General features: G+C 41.1%; 1 protein-coding gene and 1 long non-coding RNA gene across 2 annotated transcripts in view; one reads left to right on the forward strand and one right to left on the reverse strand.

Moving 5' to 3' along the window:
* MICAL2 (microtubule associated monooxygenase, calponin and LIM domain containing 2) overlaps window positions 1-21,729 on the reverse strand; it is a 219,157-nt gene that overhangs the window by 20,602 nt on the left and 176,826 nt on the right. The window contains exons 32-34 of the mRNA XM_060159652.1: window positions 16,595-16,710; window positions 12,754-12,846; window positions 9,838-9,931 (exon numbers count right to left, since the gene is read on the reverse strand). Of these exons, the coding sequence (XP_060015635.1) occupies window positions 9,838-9,931; window positions 12,754-12,846; window positions 16,595-16,710 (303 nt within the window). The remainder of the gene's footprint in view (window positions 1-9,837; window positions 9,932-12,753; window positions 12,847-16,594; window positions 16,711-21,729) is intronic.
* Window positions 9,686-15,972, forward strand: LOC132525998 (uncharacterized). Its single transcript, XR_009542420.1, has 3 exons — window positions 9,686-10,063; window positions 14,457-14,541; window positions 15,827-15,972. It is a non-coding gene; the product is annotated as an uncharacterized LOC132525998 (long non-coding RNA).

Below are 21,729 nucleotides of genomic sequence, written 5' to 3' on the forward strand. Positions count from 1 at the left end.
CAGCATGCTGGACCTTAGTTCCCTGACCAGGGATCGAACCCGCGCCCCCTGCAGTGGAAGTGTGGAGTCCCAACCACTGGACCACAAGGGGAGTCTCATGTTTGGGTGTTTTGGTGGCTTTCAGTAAAGTATTAAAGTTGGCTCCATAAAGGTTGTGCACATTTTTTTTGTTAGATTTATTCCTAGGCACCTCCTGTTTTTATGCTAATGTAAGCAATATCTTCTTTGCTATATCATTTTTTAGAAACCAATGCTGAGATATGGAAATGCAATTGATTTTTCTACTTTGATCTTATTTCCAATTACATGATATAGGCTCTTATTATTTTAAAAAATTATCTGTACATTCCTTTGCGTTTCCATGTGGTTAATTCTATCATCTGGAAATGACAAAAGTTTGTTTCTTCCTTTCCAAACCTTGTGCCATTTTATCCTTGTCTTACTGTACTGAGTAGGGTCTCCTGTGCAATATTGAATAGAAGAGGTGATGGCAGGCATCCTCTTTTTTCATAGATTTTAAAATAAATGCTTCTGATGTTTTACCATTAAACAATGGTATTTGCTACAGGGTTTTGGAAGATATCCTTCAAATTAAGAAAGTTCTGACCCAGCAATTTTACTTCTGGGTATTTATCCTAAGAACACAAAAACACCAAATTGAAAAGATATATGCAGCCTTATGTTCATTGCCGCATTATTTACAATAGACAAGATATGGAAACAACCTAAGTGTCCACTAATAGATGAATGCATAAAGAAAATGTGGTATATGTACACAATGGAATATTACTTGGCCAAAAGAAGAATGAAATCCTGCTGTTTGTGACAACACGGATAGACCTTGAAGGTATTATGCTAAGTGAAATAAGATCACACAGAGAAGGATAAACACCATATGATTTCACTCATATGTGGAATTAAAAAAAAAAGAACAAACAAAATAAAACAAAAACAAGGTCATAGATACAGAGATCAGAGTAGTGTTTTCTGAGAGGAAGGGGTTAGGGGGTGGGTGAAATGGGTGAAGGGAATCAACTGTATGGTGATGGGTGGTAACTAGACTTGTGGTGGTAACAACTCTATAGTGTATACAGATATCAAATATAATGCTGTACACCAAAACTTATATAATAAAAAAAAATTAAGCTTCAAGAAGGCAAAATAAAAGGTTCTTTTTTTGGTAAGAGTTTTTATCCTAAATGAGTGTTGAATTTTGTCAAATGATATTTTCTTCTTCTATTGAAAAGCCCATGTGGTTTTCCCTTTTAGTTTGTTAACATGATGATTGTTAAGTCACTCTTAGATTGCCAAATTTTAAAATTAATTGGATTAAATGTTCATTATATTCTTTTATCTTTTTGAATCTTTGTTATATCTGTAGTTGTGTCTGCCCTTTTCATTCCTTATTTCTTCTCTCTTACTTTAAAAAACCAATTTAAGAGGATAGGCTTTAGTCTTTTATTAACTTTTCCAGTGAACCAACATTTGGCTTGCTTGATCCTCTCTGTTTTATCTTTATTCTCTATTTTATTTATATCTGCTCATATGTTTATTATCTTCTTTCTTTAGGTTTATTTTGTTTTTCATTTTCTAAATGAAGTTGGACACTAAGCTCATTAATTTTAAGCCTTTCTTCTTTCCTAATAACAGTATTTAAGGCGATACCTCTAAGGACCATTTTCACTGCATCTCATGAGTTTTGATCTATGGTTTTCCTTTTCATATTTAGTACATTTTAAATTTCCAAGTATTTTTTAAAATATCAATTTGATGTTTTTTTGATCCATGAGAAATGTATATTTTTACTTTCCAAATGCATGGTTTTAAAAAATACATTTTGGTTACTGATTTCTAAGTTAATTACATTGTAGTATAGAATGTGGCCTGTATAATATGCCTTCTCTGAGATTTACTTTATGAACTAATATGGTCAATTTTTGTAAATCATCATGTAAACTTGAAAAAAATATATACATTCTCTAATTTGGGGGTGCATGTCCATTAAATTAAAGTTATTAAGTGCAATGTTCAAATTTATAGTAATGTTTTGTTTGACTCTCATTAATTGAGAGATGTACTAAAATCTCCTGCCATGATAGTAGAAATTTCTCCCTGACGTTTTATCATTTTTTTGTTTTATGTATTTTGAGCCTATTACAGTTAATACATACAACATTTAAAACTGTCATATCCTCTTGGTGAGTTGATCATTTTAAAATTATATAGTGACCCTGTTTATTGCTAATCATGATTTTGGTATTAAAGGTGTTTGCTTTTAATTACCCTAGCTTTATTTTGCTAGTATATACTTGTCAACTTTTTTTTTTACTTTAAACCTTGTATTTAGTTATGTTTTATATGTGCCTGCTAAATAGCATATAATTGGGTATTGTTGTTTGTTAACTTTCACTACTATTATTGAGATATTTAGATTTGTTTCTACCATCTTTCTTTGTGCTTTTTATCTTTTTTAAAATGCTTTTAAACTTCTATTTAGAATTGAGTGGGGGGTTTTGTTTGGTTGATTATTTTTTCTTATTTTTTCTCCCTTTGTTTTCCCTAGCTGATTTTTTTTTTTTTTTTTTTTGCAGTACGCGGGCCTCTCACTGTTGTGGCCTCTCCCATTGTGGAGCACAGGCTCCAGATGCGCAGGCTCAGCGGCCATGGCTCACAGGCCCAGCCGCTCTGCGGCATGTGGGATCCTCCTGGACCGGGGCACGAACCTGTGTCCCCTGCATCGGCAGGCGGACTCTCAACCACTGCGCCACCAGGGAAGCCCTCCCTAGCTGATTTGAAGTGATACATTTTTTTTCTATTCTTTTCATAATTACACTTAAATTTTAAATAGGTAATTTTTAATACCCTAACAAAGTCAACTTAATCAGTATTTTAGACTCCTTTTAGACAACATAAGGACCCTGGAACACTTCACTTCTAATCATTCAACTCCCAACTTATGTCCATTTTAGTCTGGTATTTTAGTTCTATCTTTGAAAAAAAATCCATATTATTTTATACTGACAATGTTTATTTGTTTTACTTACATGTCTATTATTTTTTGCATTCACCATTTCTTCTTGACTATTTCAGATTGTCCTCCCACGTTTATCTATTTTTTGCCCTTTAAGCATATTTGCTAGAATTTTGTTTGTAGATAGTTAAATCTTTTTTTTAAACTGAATGTTTCTTTATTGTGCACTTGCTCTCTAAATGTAGTTTTTCTGGGTGTACTGTTCTAGCTTGAAGGGTTTTTTTTTTTTCAGCCTTTTGAAATTATTATTCCACTGTCTTCTAACATCCATTATTGCTGTTAAGAGAGCTGTTAGTAAAAATTTTGTTCCTTTTTTAAGTGAATTATTTTTTCTCTTTATCCATTTTAATATCTGTCTTTGGTATCCTACATTTTCACATCATTGTGCCTAGGTAAGTGTGGATTATTTTAAATTTATCCTGATTTCTCTATCTCGGGCTCCATGTATCTGTAGATTTATGCCTTTCATCCACTTTGGAAAAAATAAAGCTAGCACTTATAAACCATGGATTTGGTGCCAGACCCTGTTCTAAATGCTTTGCTCAGTACCTCAACCATTATCTCAACCATTATCCCTTCAAATAATACTCAACCTTAATCTTCTCTATTCTCTCCTTCTGAGACTTCAATTAAACATATACCAGACCTTCTCATTCTATCCTCTATGTCTATAAGCTACTCTTTCCTTCTTTCCATCTCCTTCTATTCATGTGCTACTTTACGGTTGATTTCTTGAGATACAGTGTCCAATTCACTAATTCTCTCTTCTGCTGTGTCTAAGCTACTGTTCAGTGTATTTGCTGAAGTTTTAGCTTCAATGAACATAGTTTTCAGTTCTAAACTCTCTATTTATTTGATTATTTTTTTAAAATAAATCTCCGATCATTAGTTTTTATTTGAAAAAATTTAAATCTAAAGGATTAAGCATTATATTTAGTTGTTTCTTTAGTCTCTTTTCATCTAGAACAGTTCCCTAGATTCCTCCTTCCCTTTTTTTTAAATGACATTGACTTTTCTCACTTATTTTGCAGATTGTCTCTCAATTTGAATTTGCCTGATTGTATTTTTATGGTTAAATTCAAGGTAAGCGTTTCTGGCTGAGGTGCTGCATAAGTGAACATGTATCTTTCTTAGTACATCACAGCAGGAAGCTCATGATGTTAGTTTGATTATGGTTATGATTGGTTAAGGTTAAGGTGGTGTTGCCTGTTCACTTTTATTTTTCTGCTTGCTAATTTTTGTATGTAATCTTCTATTTCTTTAAATCTTTCCCACAGAGACATAGTATATTCTGTATTTGATAATTATAGTTGAAGTTCTTGGCCATTTAAATTTGTTGATTTTGCTTGAACCTCATTCTTAGTGGCTCACTTCCTTGTGTTTTGGGTGATTTTTAAAATTATTATTATAAGCTCATGGTTTACTGAACTTAATCTGTCTGAATCCTGAGAGCCTAAACTGAGGCATGGTTTCTTCCATATAGGATCTATAATTGGTTTTGGAGTGCTAGAGACCTGGCTTAATATGGGAATCTCAAGGTTAGCTCCCCTACTTTTTGTTAGACCCAAGGCAGCTGTTGGGTCTAACAGCTTCCCTGTTTTTGTGTTTGCTTCCCTCCTGGAACATGTAGGCTTCAGCATACCTTCTTTTCTCTCTCTTTTTTGGCCCTGAGAGATTTCTCTCACTTACTTAAGAGCCTAGCAATGTTCTCAAAAGTATCTTGTTGCAGTGAATGGGCTTTTATAGTATTTAGTCCACCATTCCACTGCTCCACACTTCTTAGGAATCACATTCTGTATCCTTGGATGAGGTGGCCAGTTGGGTTGGGTATTTAGTTTAAAATATTTTTTTCAGGTAAAATTATTATGACAGTGTTTTTTAAAACCGAGGGTTGCAAAATTAATTTTATGGGTCACAACAAGCACTAAAAATGAGACAGAATAGAAAGTAGTAGTCTTTTATATGTAGCAAAATTCAATATTATCTCTTGAAACATTTTATTCAATTATATATTTATATGTACTAACTTGTGATATAAAACATATTTCTTGCTGCTGTCATGGGAATTTTTTTGTGTAAAGCAATTGTCTAGGGCACACAGCTTTGAAGCCTCAATGACCCTAGAATCCATGCAATGGAGAGAGGACCCAAGGCTTCTTCAGGAAGAGAATCTTAGTCTCGCCCTCACTGGGCCCATCTCTGTTATAAGGCCACTGCTCGACCAGGTGGCTACTGAGGCTAAAAACAGAGGTAAATACATAATAAATGGATTATTGCCATTTGTTGAGTGAGGTAATCTGACATAAACCTTGAGCATCCCTGCATGTCTTTGCTGAGTGTGCCAAATAGCGAGGCCTAACCATCCTGTGTCCCTGAGCCACTCCTGCAGCCAGCCAAGTAGACTACTTGCTTCCTGGGAAAGGGGGCTGGCTTATTTGCTGCTTGCCATAGAAGCTGCTGAGTTCCCCTAGTCTGGCACAATCGACTGTGTGCACAGCTGTCATCAGGGCCTACCAGGCTCCACCCTGGCACTTAGATACAGGGCAACTTGTACCACACTGCTGCTCCTGCTGTTTGCTGTGTTGTGAGTAAAAACTCCCGTGCTCTGATGCGCTGAATATCACTGTTTACTTTCAGCACATAGAGTGTAGCAAACCCATCCAAATTCCTTGGTTGCTTAGCTACCAACTTCAGAGTCTTTGTCTACGAATGGCATCAGGATTCAAACTCCGGAGTGTCTGATTCTAATATCTGTGTTATTTTCAGGGCACCTTGTTGCTTTATTATCCAGGAGATTATTGTTTCTTCTGTTCCTCAGCAGCAGTCAAGATAAAAACCACAGAGTGTAAGCCAAACTACTTCCCTCTTCCTGCCTAGTTCATTGCAATTTCTTTTGTCATAATGTGTGCTCCTGCTGCCACCTGCTGGCAGCCTCAGACACCCTGCTATTTCTTTGTAAACCCCTTATCTGTGTGAAGGAAAAGCCATCGGGCTCTAAAACAAAAAGCAAGAAGCTCAATGCAGGGATGCAGGCAGTCAACCGGTAAACCATCCTCAAAGTTCGTAAAGCTGTAAGGGAGGCATATTCCGTTACATTCCCCTGGAGACTAATCTGTTCTCCCTCAAAGCCGATCTCAGTTTTCACCAGATTTTACCTGTCTCCAGGTATTGAAAGCAAGCACAGATTCCGTTATCTACTAAATTTGAATGGTGGTCTCTTGCTAAACTGTGGTGTTCCATCGCACATGACACTGACCACTACACTGACAACCAACAAAACTAGAAGGTAACCAAGAAGAGTCTAAGTGGCTGCAAAGCTCGACTTGACCTCTTCATAGACGGTGAGGCTCAGAGCAATCAGGCCGCTGCATATCATGGTCCTTTACTCTGGGCAGCTAGGACCACCAGGAGAATCCATTTCCTTTGTCAAGGACGTCCATCTCTCTCACACACACACACACACACACACACACACACACACACACACACACACACACACACACACACACACACACACACACACCCTACAGAACATAATGACTTGTCATCTGGGGTGGGTTGTTGGACTTTTGTTTTTCTTTGTTTCCCTTGCCTTGACAAAATGGGGAAAAACCCTTCCTGGGGGTGAGAGAGCTTATTTCTGACTGTTGGAAAAAGAGAAAGCAGGAATTGTTGTCACGACAATTGGGAGCTCATCAAAGCCTCATTTTGCTCATCAGCCATCACTGCCCTCCGTCCTGCACCCCCGCGTGTTCCTCTAATTCAATGCTCGCCTAATGAATAACTCCTAGGAACAAAAGACCCTTTCAGGCTGGCGCACATCATTATCAGAGGAGACTTGTATAACTGTCGCAGACGACTCACGTTTTCAGGCCTGTCTCTAAATCTGGTTATTCACAACCTTTATAGTTCAATATTATTGCCTAACTGTGATCATTTTCTAATTATCCCAATAATACTTATTAAATAATTCCCATTAAATCACTTGAACCAGAGCAGCCCAGGCCAGCTCAAATACAACTTAACCTAATAAGCATCGGTCATTCATTAAGCACCAGGGCAAGCTCTTAAAGGGGCTGAGTAGGATATTAAACCGCAAAGGAATATTATTATTGCACAAATGTTATTACAAGTTCGAGTGTATTAATTTCAATGCCTGGTTTGCAAATCTTCTGTTTGGTTTCCTTTGGGGCCGCCCTCTGTGACTTGACTCTTTCAGTCTCCTGCCCCTTGTTAATCTGCATCTGTCATCCACATAAGGACAATCAAGGAGAAAAAGGCCCATAAACTTAACAGGGGAATTACATTACCAAGGATATAGAGGGAATGAACAGAATCCATCTTCTGGCCCGGCAAATACACCTTTGAAAACACCATAAGCTGGCCGAGTTTCTTTAGCTGATAACTGCAAATAGCCTTTTTTTATACTGAGGGTGAGAAGCTTAAAAAATTTGGTTTCCAGACTTTAAATTTCAAGCAATAAACATCAGAGAGTCAATTCTTTAAAAAGTGTGAATGGATATTTAACATTTTGTAAAATAGTACCAGTAGCCGTTTATTAAATGCCTACAATGTGGTAGGCACTCTTGGGAGACTCCTGGTCCACCAATACACTTAATTCTCAAAATGACCTGGTAATGTGAGGATTATGAGCTCCATTTTTCACATAAGGAATCTGGGAGCAGAGAGGTTAAGGGATTCTCCCAAAACCACACAGCCTAAATGCAGTGGAACAGAATTTGAACACAGGGTTCCTTGACGCTTACAATTTTACTAACCCTACCGTGCCATACTGCCTCCCCAGCAAAATGAAACATGTCCTAGCTTTGCTGGTTGATCCTTTTCACTTCTAAGGCTCTCACTGAAGTCAGCGGACTCCTAAAGACAAGTGCCAAGCCTTCTTGATTGGGAATATGACCAAACATTTCATTGTGTTGAAAGCCCTGACAATGGCTGTACAGGTAGGCAGGGACTCCAAGCAGTGAGAAACAGTTACCACTTTTGTTAAGAACCCTACTTCTGATGGGTGGATTTGGGTTCTCTTTGCAAGGAAATACACCGAGTATTGTAAGAAAAGGAACAAATATTTATTAACATTCTCTCCCATGCCAGGCACTGTGCTAGGGCTCCCACATACATTGTTTTAGCCAATCCTCACCACAAATCCAAGGAACAAGTATAATTATCACTCCCACTTCAGAAACACAGAAGCTGAGGCACAGAGGGGTAAAGTCAGACTCCGACGTTTCCAGAGAGACAATAACTACACAGCTACAGAAGCTGAAACCACAGGGCCTCTCACATGGACCGGCCCTTGCAGGGCTCTGGGAGCTGCCCCACAGGTTTGCCTGCATGACTTTGTATGAGCTTCGGGCCTCACAAAATCTGGGTCTGCCCCTGCTGGTACCATTATTCTCGAATAACTGAACTTTTAAGAGAACTGAAGCCCTACCCTTTCCCTATGTTGTTTACGTGACCACACACAGAGATGTGTTTTCAGGGTCTGCTTTCTCACATTTTATATCCCAAATACAAAAGGCTAAAGACATCACATCAGAAATTAAAGAGACAATACCCCCAATATACACACATATACATATCACTGAATCTCTTTGCTGTATACCTGAAACTAACACAATATTGTAAATCAACTGGGCTTCAATATTATAAAAGAGACAATACCCCCCATTGACCCCAATTCACTAGCAACATCACTGCTGGATGGTTTCCACAAACACATAGATTTCTTTCAGTTTCATTCCTCACTCAAAACTCTCTGCTGGTTCCTTATTCGTTATGGCATTTCACGTCTTTTTACTTTTGGTCTTCGCAGGTGCTCTTCCCTCTGCCAGAATGGTCTCCTCACCTCCCTGGTAACCTCCTGTTCCTCCTCCAGTTCTTGTCTTAACAGACCACCCGCTCCAGGTGATTAGCCTGACCACCCCCCTTCCCCATCGAGATCAGTTAGGAACCTCGTGATTCCGTCCTCATTCCACCCTAATGCTTGTTCCCATCACAGCCCTCGTCCCCCTGTGTTGTGGTTTATTCACATGTCTGTGTCCCTCAATGGACCATAAACTTCTCAAAGGCAGGAAATGTCATACTTATCGTTAGAGACCTACTGTCTTAATGTCCAATACAAAGCAGACCTTCACCAGATGATTTCTGTTTGCATCTAGGAATCTGAAGCTACCAGTAGAACAGTTACTATTTATTGCTTTGCCTTGTGCCAGGTAATGTGCTAATTTAATTTCATCATATATATATTTCATCAGGTATATATGTATCTCCTTTAATCGTTATTTCAGCTCTACAAGATAGGAAACCACTATTATCCACATTTTAGAGGAGAAAACGAAAGCTCATAAAGGTTTAGAACGTGACTGGCCCAAGGCCCTACAGCTGATAAAGGGAGCTACAGGTGGTAAAGGGAGAAACCAAGACTTTGACTCCAAGTCCAGGCTTTGAATCACTACCAACATTGCTTGAACACCCAACTGTTTCTCCTGAATTTATCTTAATCCCTGAATTGCAAAGAACATTCACACTAGCAGAAGAGAGACTGGACAGACCAGAAATCCAAGGCCCACAGCTGACTGATGCCCTGGGAATTTCAAACCGGACAACCAGTTTGATTTTGAAAGTGGGAAGCAGTTGTGGATTGAACACCGCAGGTCCGTGTTGACAGTTCCACAGTGGGTGACAAGGTCTCACTGTTTTGCCCAGATGGTTAGACCAGCACTGTTTTCAGACCAGAGACACGGGCCCGAGCCCGCTTCTCCAGATCCGCCCGCGGGGATGCCTACCTGCTTCTCCTCTCAGCGCCTTCTCTAGCCTCACGCCCTGGATCTCGGAAGCCCTCTGCCACTCCTCCACCTCTTCCAGCTGCCTCTGGATGGCCTGCAATGCCAGGATCATACGTCACGCAGGTACTTTCAACGTGCAGAGTCATGCAAGGGCGCCAATTCTGCCACCTACTTTCCAAGAGGAAGAAGCCCTTTCCCTCGTGATGCCACCTCCTCAATTAAGTGGGTAAGAACCCATGAATTCCCAAAATAACTAGAACTTGACATTTCCTTTCTTTAAGTATGAAAACATAAAGCAAGGAGTCTGTGTGTAAGCTCAATTTGCCCCCAAGGAGACATGAAAACACTCCCCTTTGACCAGGCCAGTCACACAGACATGCCCTCAGGCAGAGGCTGCTGCACTGGGTGGGTGGTCCTCGTAGTTCCTGGACCCCTCGGAGCCTCGGCCTCTGACCATGGTGATGGCATAGCCATCAGAGCTAGTCCCTACCCAGAGTAGGACAGGGTCTCCAGGGGCAAACACAGGGCACGTTTCTTCTCCCAAGAAGAACCAGCAGACACCCCCCAAGAAGCTGTTCTGGAGCAGCAGACGCGGGCCAGCTCCTGGGGCTCTGGGTGTCCCTCTCCTGGTTTGTCCTGCTCTTGTCCTCAGCTACAAATCGGCAACCTATTCTTTCACTGCACCACGGGGGCTCTTTATTGTCTGTGGAAGTGCACTGTGGCTTATTACTAGCAGTTTATTAAGACGAGACAGAAGTGTTTATCCCATTAAGGCACCCCTCCATAACCTTAACCTAACCATCAGGCACCTAGCAAGGCTTGGGATCATGACTGCGTTTGCCTTTACATGTTTATTTTCCCTACCAGCTATTTCTCGCTTGTATATTAGGAAGGAAAATGAAGGGAAAACCTTTCCTCTGTACATTCTGTTCACCCCGCCCACTTTCTCTGCTTTCAAACACACGCTGCCAAAAGGCACATCTCTTGACAGAACAGACTGTGCACCTGGCAGACCAGGTGTGTTCAAGGAAGTGGCAGCTGTCTGGGCAGGTAGAATGTGTGTGTTCTTCCTTTCCTACCTTCCTCTAGCTCTGTCTCACACCTCTTCCTCCTTAACTCCACATCCTTCTAAGTCTCCCCTGGATTCAAAGTACAATCGCTGAGGCATCTGCAACCCGTGAAGAGGCCCAAGCAAGGGTAGCAGTGGGGAGGGGTGGGGACGGAGCAGCCACCTGGCTTCTTGTCTCAGCTGAGAGTGTTTAAGCCCCAAACATAAAATCTGAAATAGATGGGAATTCTATCTAAAACTACTTGTAATTTTATGCCCTCTTCCTCTCTGTCTCTCTTTTAAAGACAATTATATCTTTATAGATCTGTCTCTTGCTGGCACTGTGTAGAATTGCTAAAGGAAGGGAAACATTTAAATGACTTTATTACTGATTACTTTGCAATTATGGCTCTATAATTGTTATGGACTGAGTAGTGCCCCCCCACCCCGCCAAATTCATATGTTGATGTCCTAATCCCTAAAGAGACTGTGTTTGGAGATAGGGCCCTTAAGGAGGTAAATAAGGTTAAGTGAGGTCATACCAGTGGGCCCTAATCCAACAGGACTAGTGTCCTTATAAGAAAAGGAAAAGATGCCAAAATTCTCTCTCTTTCTCTGAATGCACACAGAAAAAAAGGTCACGTGAAGACACAGCAAGAAGGCAGCTGTCTACAAGCCAGGAAGAGAGTCCTTACCAGAAACCAATCCTGCAGGCACCTTGATCTTGGACTTCCAGCCTCCAGGACTGTGAGAGAATAAATTTCTGTGGTTTAAGCCACACAGTCTGTGGTATGTCATTATGGCAGCTCAAGCTGATTGATATGGTGGTCATTCTTTAGAAACTAAGGATGAAAATCTCAAAGATTCTACAGGACTGGTATGGGTGCTAGCAGATTAGGCCTCAAAAGGCCATCGTAATTCTTCTGTTATCACTGCCTACTGTCTGGAGTAAAAATAGAAGGAGGGGAAATTGCTGAGTTTGCCAATCCATTTCATAAAGACTTCTCATGTTCTCAGAAGGAAAAGTTGAAATGTTTCAAGAAAGCCTGTTTCAGAAGTTGAGAATGGACAGAGGGAATTTATGGGAAGTTTTCCCATCCACTAGGTGAAGGGGGTGGCTCCCAAGTCAGTCACTGAGAAGAGTAAAGGAGGCTGGAGTAAGTGACTTCCTGCTTTTGTCAGAAACAAGTTACAGGACTACCCGGCCTGATAAAGCGAACAACTGGAAGAAGGGATGTACGGTACGCTGCATTAACATGAGTGGTCATTTTAAGGCCTTCTGTCCTAAAACCCAACTGTCCCTCAAGGCTAGGTTTGGGGTCCTCAGGGAGAGGGGGTGTGCCTTGACTTTCTGCTTCATTTTGCAGGTGGGCAGATCAACTTGGGCAGAAATGTTTGGAGTAAACAATCAGGCCAGGGAATCTGTAGCAGAATGCGAGATGCTTGTGTGTTCAACTAACCTTGGAATAGAGACAGCCCCAGTAGTTGTCAGCTCAGCAAAGACACTGTCAGAAAGTCAGGGGAAGGTTGTGTCCTCACAGAGGATGAAACTAAGGCCACTCGTGTGTGGCATTAAGGGCCTGGGATTGTTCCCAAGGCCGTGTGTTGGCTGCTGTTCCAGCTCACTTTGCAGGACATGCGTCTGCAGATGGAGAGGCAGCTGGGAGTGGGCCAACTCAACACCTGGGCCCTCCAGGCCCCAGAGTCCCACCAGGGATTGAGTCAGAGCCTTTAGAATAGCCACAAGCCCGGTTGCTCAGAGAAGAGAGACCTATCTTTCCCCAGTGCAATACAGATTTCCAAAGGCTTCCACCTCCAGATCCCCAGGATCCCAGACCCACTCACTCAGCTCAAGTTTGTTTTCTGACCTGAGCTTTGTGAAGTCTTTTCAATTCTTCTTGCTTAACCAATTGTTTTGTTGCTTTTTCTAGCCTCCTTCTTCTTCTTAGTGTCTTCCTCTCCTACAAAAACCAAGAAGAAAAAAATATGTCTTGAAAAATGAAATTGAAATGTACAAAATACTGTCACAGACTCTGCCCTCTCCAACCAAACCACTGCTTAGCTTCTAGAACAACAATGTCAACAGAACTTTCTGCAGTGATGGAAATGTTCTGTATCTAGGCATAAGATTGCCTTCCCTACTTCACTTTGTTTGTACAAATACGTCATTAGTACCACTGGGTTCTCTGTGTGCCTGGGCTAGTAGAATACAGAACATTCAAAATTGAGGCATTTGAAATAGCGGTCCAGATCCTGACGGTGTCTCTTCCAGGTTTTAGACAGCAGAGAAAGGAGAAGTAGTGGTGTGGCCAGCTCCACATATTGCAAGTTTCAGGAGACTCTTCTGATTGGAGAAGCAGCAGAGAATAACGTTTGAGCACTGGGCCCAGGAGCCATGCAAAGCTGGCATTCAAACCCCAGCTGAGCCGTGTGAGCTTCACTATGTCATACAACTTCCTGAACTTCAGCGTCCTCTTCAGAGTGATGAGAATGATTTAATGCCTACCTTGTAGGGATGTGATAAGGATTAAATGGGATAAGGTGGGTCAAGTCCTTTGCAGAATACTTAAAAAAGATATGGGATAGATATTCAGTAAATACTATGATTTTTACCGTTACCAGTATGATCATTATATTATTATTATACAAATTAGCATGATTATAATTTCTTACTAAAATCTACTATTTTTCATATGTGTGTGTATGTATGTAGTATGTATAACGTATGTGTGTATACATCTTACATATACAAAATAAATGTCCAACTTGGGCCGGTTTTATTATGTTTGCCTTCTCAGAGCATACACATCAATTTTCTATATTAGGACGAGAACGAGAACATGCGAGAGACTTCTTTCTAATGCTGGCAGAAATAAATATGGAATTAAAAACTTGTTACATCTAGCCTGGTGCCTGGGCATTCAGTAGCTGTGGTTGAGCTGAATGTTTGCCCATTAAAAGGACTATAAATCCCCAAGTGGGGAATAGACCTAACAGGCCTGACTCCAGGTCCATAATAGAGGTCAGAGATTTTACCTTAAAAGCAAGTGCCTTTCCAGGGCTTTATGGGTCCTTGGCGTTCTGCCACCCATTCCATCACTCTCCTTAGGAAAGCATCTAGCTTTCAGGGTTCAGAATGTTTACAGATCATTGGTGAAAACATTTAGCTCAATGACGAAACTTGGTTTTTCTAAAATTCTCTGTAGGATGTAGAATCCTAAAGATCTTCATCCTTTCTTTCATCCTTGGAAGGAAATTTTGGCTCTCAGCACTCAAACTTATTCTATATCACATCTCTATTGCTAGAGGACAACTTCCAGATTGACTGTCAACCACTGCAGAGGTCCCAGGCCATTTGGGTGAGGGAACTCCTCCTTTAAGCAGCCAGGACCTTTCTGGGAAGGCTGGGTGGGGAGGGGTGTGGTGGTATTTGGCAAATATCTCTTGAGCTTCCACTATACTAATCTACATAATAATTGTCAGCATTTTTTGAGTGCTATGTGCCAGACACTGTACTGATTACTTGACATGCATCATCTTATTTATTCCACAAATTACACTTATTTCACAGGTAAGGAAATCAAAGCTCAGAGAAGTTAAAGAACTTGCCCAAGATGACACAATCAGGAACTGGTAGAGCCAGGAGCTAAGCCCAGGTAACCTGAATCCAGTGTCCACATTTCTATCTAGTTTATTCTGCCTTTCCTGTACCAAATTCGGTGCAGATGCATCAAGGACCTCTGCTTTAAAGAAATATCAAACTTTCCCCCTAAATTAAGACCATTCAAACAATTTCAGTGAGGGATGCCTTGACAGCATTGCGCTGTCTTAGCACTTCCCAGCAGCAAAGCTACCAAACCCCAACTGCTTTATCAAGAGTCAGCAAAGCAGAACCTAGACAGGGAAAGAAAGTCCTTTACTGCCTTTTATTAAAAGATGTGGACATAGAAAAAAAGAAGGATGATTTATTAACAAACGCTCATATAGCCTTACACTGCACCAGGCACGGTTCTCACATCCTCAGTAATGGTGATGACGATGCAGAGAAGAAAGGAAAACGTCTAAGGGCTAAGGAAGAAAAAGATGAAGGACAGAGAAAGGGAGAAATCTGGCAGGACTGAAGACAAGCTGCCTGTCTCCCTCTCTCAGATCCAGTCATTAACTTGAGGGGAGGGGGCAAAGCAAAGAGGCGAGGCTGCATATCCTGTCTCCAGTTTCCTTTGCAAAGGTTCACTTGAGCTGAGTGGGCTCTGTGCCATGTGGCTGGGGACACACCTGTATGGGGCAGAAGAGATAAAGAAACTAGAAGGGAAAACACTTCCCACGTTCCTTCAGTGTGAGCCCTTGGGAAGTCATAAAGAAGGAACCTTTTTGCCAGCTTCCCTGCCTGAAGAGTGGGCATGTTGGAAGCCAGGTGAAGCGGGCAAGGTTTACCACACTGCAGGTTTATGTGATGACTGGCTCTGTTCTGGTCCAGCAGGAGACAAGGAGCTATTCGCAAGGCTTGCCCTAGGTATCATGGTCTTGCCATTTCGATGGCTTTCAGCCACTCCATTCTTTTGGTCCCCATGAGTGGCAGAATGGCTGATGCTGGGGCTTCTGCCTCATTTGAATACAGAATTAACTCAGGGTCACTCAAGGGGGTGAGAGGGTCTGTAAGGAAATCCCAGAAATCAACACGACACATAGAATTCACTAGTACTGAGTGTCTAACTAATCATGGCCACCCACGGTTAGAAACCAGAAATCTCTACGTATTCTCTTGTTCTCATTCTCTCTCTCCCCAGCATGTCCCAGCTCCCTCCTGACTTACTTGCTCCAAGGTGAGCCGTGGGGAGCTGGAACCCCTGAATGACTTGAGATGATGCCAAAGCTCCTAGTGCTAGATATGGAAAAGTTGAGTTTAAGTAAATAAATTTGGTTCTCTCTTTTTCTCCGCAGATCCTTACTGCTCCAAAAAATAAACACTGCCAGAGCAGTGAACTGCTTCTGTCCGCCCAGGAAGCATATGATGTCCAGCCATTCAGCTCTTCCAGCCCCAGAGGATAAAGAAAACAATGGTGGGATTTGGTCATGGGATGCGTGTCTCCGTGTATGTAACATACAGACACGTTTAAAGACATACAATGACGTTTGTGTTTTTTAATCCATGGGTATGGGAGTTATTTAAAGGGTTCTCCATAAATGAATGTTCATTAAGCAGAGAGAAGAACTGCCATTCCCCCGCCAGCACACGGCTAGTCAGTGGGGATCCTCAGAGCCTACATGCAACTGCATGGTTCATTTCGCATTTCTGATTAGAATAAACATAACGTTTTCCATGCAATCTGCCTCTAGTGCTTCTTAAATGAAGCTGTGCTACCCCTAGGGAAATACACATCTGCTTGTTTTAATTTTTTCGATGGTTTGCTTGTTGGATCACCACTTTAAGAGCTGCAGTCACCAAATGGTTTCAAGTAAATATGTCTGTTTTTTCCCCCTTCCCACTTTGACATCTCTGAGAAAGGCAAGTTCCTAAAAGTTAAAAAATATATATAAAAAGGTAATTCTTAGGGTGTTCCAGGTAAAAAGAGCGGTTGCTGTCAGATGCAATGAAACGTGATCCTCCTAATGAAACTGCTGCAGCTGGAGCCCACATTGGGTCTGAAATCTGGATGGTAAACGGCCCCCGCAAGCCAAGGCCCCCTTTGGTTTGCCAAGTGTTGTTACCTTTGACCGCAAGGAAGGCTGAGGATCAAATTCTTCATCTGCAGAGGAGGTGGTGGTGGAAGAGGTGGAAGAGGCAGTCCCTGTCACCTGTGCTCTGATGGGGACGTGCTTGGGACCTGAAATGGGAACAGAAGAACTCACTGAACTCCTAGCTTCTTCTCCTGCGTCATGACCCGAAGCCACCTCTCCTTCCTCCCTGCTACCCCCATTCTCTTCCTCCCTGCCCTCCCCTCACTGCACCTGCCATGAGCGTGAGGCGGCAGCACCTAAGGGCAACTGAAAATTTGGCCCTCTACGTTAATTACATTTCTGGGTCCCTGCCAAGAGCTTTGCAGCTCTCTTTTCATGTGAAAAAAAAAAAGGTATTATGCAGAAATCAATTAATTCCTTAAACACCATTTATATGGTGTGTTGCTAGGAATGCATTCAGAGATGAAATCTGTTAGTAAAATTCATGTCTGAAGTTAGCTGAGTTACCTAAATGCTTGTGTAAGGTTCGTTCTGCAGAGTAATTGAATGCAAAAAAGTCGGAGCCAGCTCTTAAACAAATCGCCCTTCTGCGGCTCACAGCATCTGGCACCCATTTTTACTACATGACATCTGCTCAGTGTAAAAGGGCTGGCGTCAGAATGTCTGGTCATAGAAAAAAAAAATCCCAAATGTAATCAGAAGCAAAAGGACTCTAAGCCTAAGGTTTTATCACATAGTCTCATGCAACATAAATATTTCATTAATTATGGCTAAACAAATGCCAATTTTATTTTCCCAACTTGCAGATATTATCACATCATCGAAGTGATGATTCAAATGCCAGGAAAGGCGGTTTAAGATAGGGAGGGCTCAACAATTCAGGGCCCATGGGAGAGCTGAAGTCGAGGGGAGATGCCAACCCCTGAACAAGAGGTAGATGGTTAGAGGCAGCAAAGTGCCTGTGTTTGCTCAGATCTCTTTGTGATCTGACTGGGGACCACGTGTGATAAAGTGTTCCAGGTGCCACAGGAGACTTTTGTTCTTCTCAGCAAGAACATCTGCCCCTACACATCAACCTGATGCAGAGTTAATGATTAATATCTGGATTAACGCACCCTGAACACTGGCTATCAGAACCAGCTAGGACTCCATGATAGGAGATTTACTAATCTTTACTCTGCCGCATCAGCTTCTATCTAAAGAGAAATATGTGTTGGGTGGGGAGGGAGGAGGAGAGGCAATTCCAAGCTGACTAGCATTCTCTCCAGCCTGCCTTTTCTTCCCCGTAATTTTCAACTATTCACCCCAGTGGGAGAGGCCAAGTTTTAAAAATTAAGGGTAATTTTAACTTCCAGGAACACATTTACATATGCTGTTATTCAAAGCAAAATAATGCAAAACATCTATATAATAACACAGCCTCTCTGGGGAGAGAGTTAACTGTTTTCCACTTTAATTTGCCAGATGCGAACGCTCAGGTGAAGAGAAAATCAGGAGCTGCATAATATCGGTGGAGGCATTGTTAGTGGGAAGCTGAGACTGTTTCCCAGCCCCAGCCACTAAATCACCACTGAGTACTTTAGTCACTGAGTATTCCCTTCTTAGTGTGTGAGCTTGAGGAACTAACTTCACCTCCTCAGTTTCTGGGGATCATGATGTCTAACTCGCAGAACTGTTGTAGAAGAGTAAACGTAATCAATATAAAGAGCCTAACACAGTGCCTGGTTCATTGCAGGTGCTTAAATAAATGTCGTCGTCATCATCAGCTGCCTCTCCCAGACGATGAAGCAGCAGCCATTGCTTCATCATCATCATTGATCCCAACGAACAATACTGCAATATTAGTAAAACTGCCTAATTAACCGTCATTTTATGGAGGAAGTATAATAACCTAAATTTGAAACTTTTTCTATCAAAAATAAATTTAATATTTCCACTGAATTTTATTTTGAAATTGAGGAGAAAATGTTCCCAGATATAATGCATTTCTTAAACTTCTGGCAAAGTTACATAAAGTTAAATAGTTACCCCTGAATCTCTTCCCCTTTACTCTCTTCCATCATAGAACCATTCATTCTACTTTACTTTTCATTTGCAAGCTTAAAACATTTGCAGCATTGTTCTACTCTGGCTATAATGGAGTGACTGATTCTGGGATTGATCTCCCACCACAAAGCACTAGAAGTCAGGATGAAATATATGAAGCAGCTGTTTCCAGACACTGGACAAGAGGCAGTACAGAACTGTGATAAAGGTGGGAACAGAGCTTACATGAGGTAAGCCCTACAATCACAGTAGCTTTCTGCCTACAGGCACTTTCCAGAACACAGTGCAGGTAGGAGGAACCTAAACAGAGCATAGCAGATTCACTGAGTTGAGAAGACAAAGGTCACCATTTGAGTGGGCTGAGGCAGTTGGAATATGTGGGGAAGAGTACTTGAGAGGAAGGAGCTATGTAGAAAACAGACTTCAGAAATAAGCATAAAAGTCAACTTGAGGGGCTTCCCTGGTCGCGCAGTGGTTGAGAGTCCGCCTGCCGATGCAGGGGACACAGGTTCGTGCCCCGGTCCGGGAAGATCCCACATGCCGTGGAGCGGCTGGGCCCGTGAGCCATGGCCGCTGAGCCTGCGCATCCGGAGCCTGTGCTCCGCAATGGGAGAGGCCACAACAGTGAGAGGCCCGCGTACTGAAAAAAAAAAAGTCAACTTGAGTCTATTGCTTAATGATAAATTATAGATGCATAGAGAGAAATTGCACGAGGTTGGGCCGACAACTGCTGGAAAGTTATAGGGTAAATAATCTCTAAAGCTTTCACAAGACTGGAAAATGTTCAAGTTTTACCCAAATAGGGTAGAGCAAATGTTGGGGGCATTAGAGTGGAGACGACAGAAGAATCGCACTTGAGTAACAGGGATAAATTAGCTCTAGAGTAAAGGTCATTATAGACATAACTGAATAAGCTTAAAAACCAGCCTTGTAAGAAACAAATTGATCTGCAAGTTACTCTACTGCCTGCCAAACATTCTTTAATGCCTATATAACACTCTTGAAATGAGGAAACAAAATCTAGACACTCTAAAATGTAATATTTACAAAATCTAGCAGCCAGTAAACAGTTACTAGATACACAGAAAAGCAGGACAATGAGTCTGATAATCAAGAGAAAAATCAGTCAATAAAAGCAGACTCAGAAATGATGAAATTAGCAGACAAAGATTTAAAAAGAGTTATTCTAAATGTGCTCAAGAATTTAAAAAGAAAACACGAACAGAATAAGGACAGAAACAAAAAATATTTTTAAAAGAACCAAATGGGGGCTTCCCTGGTGGCACAGTGGTTGGGAGTCCGCCTGCCGATGCAGGCGACACAGGTTCATGCCCTGGTCCAGGAAGATCCCACATGGCGCGGAGCGGCTGGGCCCGTGAGCCATGGCCGCTGAGCCTGTGCATCCGGAACCTGTGCTCTGCAACGGGAGAGGCCACAACAGTGAGAGGCCCGTGTACCGCAAAAAAAAAAAAAAAAAAAAAAAAGAACCAAATGGAACCTATAAAGATGAAAACTACAAAATCTGAAATGAAAATTTCACTGGATCAGTTTAACAACAGACTAAATACTGCAGAGGAAAATATTCAGTGAAATTAAATAATAGCAATAAAATAAAAACTATCTAAAATGAAGCACAGAGAAAAAGAGACTGAAAAAATGAATAGAACCTCAGTGACCCGTGGGACAATATCAAGTGGTCTAAAATACATGTGATTGGAGTGCCAGGAGACAGAGGGAGAATGACAGGAACAGAAAACGTAGTTGACATAAGATTGCTGCAAATCATGCAAATTTAATGAAAATTGTAAATCCACAGCTTCAAGAAGCTCAAAAACCCACAAGCAGGGTAAACACAAAGAAAATCATAGCAAGCCTCACGATAATGAAATTGCCAAAAACCAGAGATACAGATAAAAATCTTAGAAGCAGACAGAGAAAAATGATACATTTCATACAGAGAAACAAAGATAAGAATGTCCATGGACATCTTGTCAGAACCTAAACATGCCAAGAGACAATAGAACATCATTAAAATGCTGAAAGAAGAAAAAAATCTGTCAACTTATGATTCTATGTCCAGTGAAACAACCCATTCAAAATGAAGCAAAAGGGGCTTCCCTGGTGGTCCAGTGGGTAAGACTCCACACTCCCAGTGCAGGGGACCCAGGTTTGATCCCTGGTTGGGGAACTAGATCCCGCATGCACACTGCAACTAAGAGTTCGAAGGCCACAACTAAGAAATCTGCATGCCTCAATGAAGATCCCGTGTGCAGCAACTAAGACTCAGCACAGACAAAATAAATAAATAAAATAATAAATAAATATTTTAAAAAAATTCTCCTTACCTGCCTTGTTTTTAAAAAAAAATGAAGCAAAAATAAAGGTTTTTGGTTTTTTTGTTTTATTGTTTTTTTTAGGAGAAAGAAGTTAGGATAATTTGTTGTTAGCTGACATGGATATAAAAAAGTCTTAAAAAGTTCTGTAGCAGAAGGAATACACCAGATGGAATGAAGAGGTTCAGAAATGATAAATATAAAATAATTTTTCTTTGTGGTTCTTAATTTCTTTAAAAGACAATTGACTGTTAAATGTAAGATAGTGTGAAATAATAAGAAATATACCTACAGATGTTCCTCAGCTTACAATGGGGTTACATCCCGATAAACCCATCCTAAGTTGAAAATATTGTAAGTTGAAAACTCATTTAATACACCTAACTTACTAAATGTAACTTAGCCTAGCATGCCTAAATGTGCTCAGAACACTTACATTGCCTACAGTTGGAAAAAATCATCTAAAACAAAGCCTAATTATAACAAAGGGTAGACTAGCTCACGTATTGATAGATTATTGAATACTACACTGAAAGTGAAAAACAGAATGGTTGTTTGAGTACAGAATACAGGCTGTAAGTGTATCGGTTATTTACCAGCCAGGTCTCCTGGCTGACTGCGAGCTGTGGCTCTCTGGAGAGTATGGTACCACGTATTGCTTGCCTGGGAAAAGATCAAAATTCAAAATGTGAAGTATGGTTTCTAATGAATGCATATGGCTTTTGCATTACCATAAAGTCAAAAAATTTCAAATTGAACCAGTGTAAATCAGGGACTTTCTGTATT

The sequence above is a fragment of the Lagenorhynchus albirostris genome, chromosome 9, assembly GCF_949774975.1.
Source record: "Lagenorhynchus albirostris chromosome 9, mLagAlb1.1, whole genome shotgun sequence".
In the NCBI taxonomy this organism is placed as follows: domain Eukaryota; kingdom Metazoa; phylum Chordata; class Mammalia; order Artiodactyla; family Delphinidae; genus Lagenorhynchus; species Lagenorhynchus albirostris.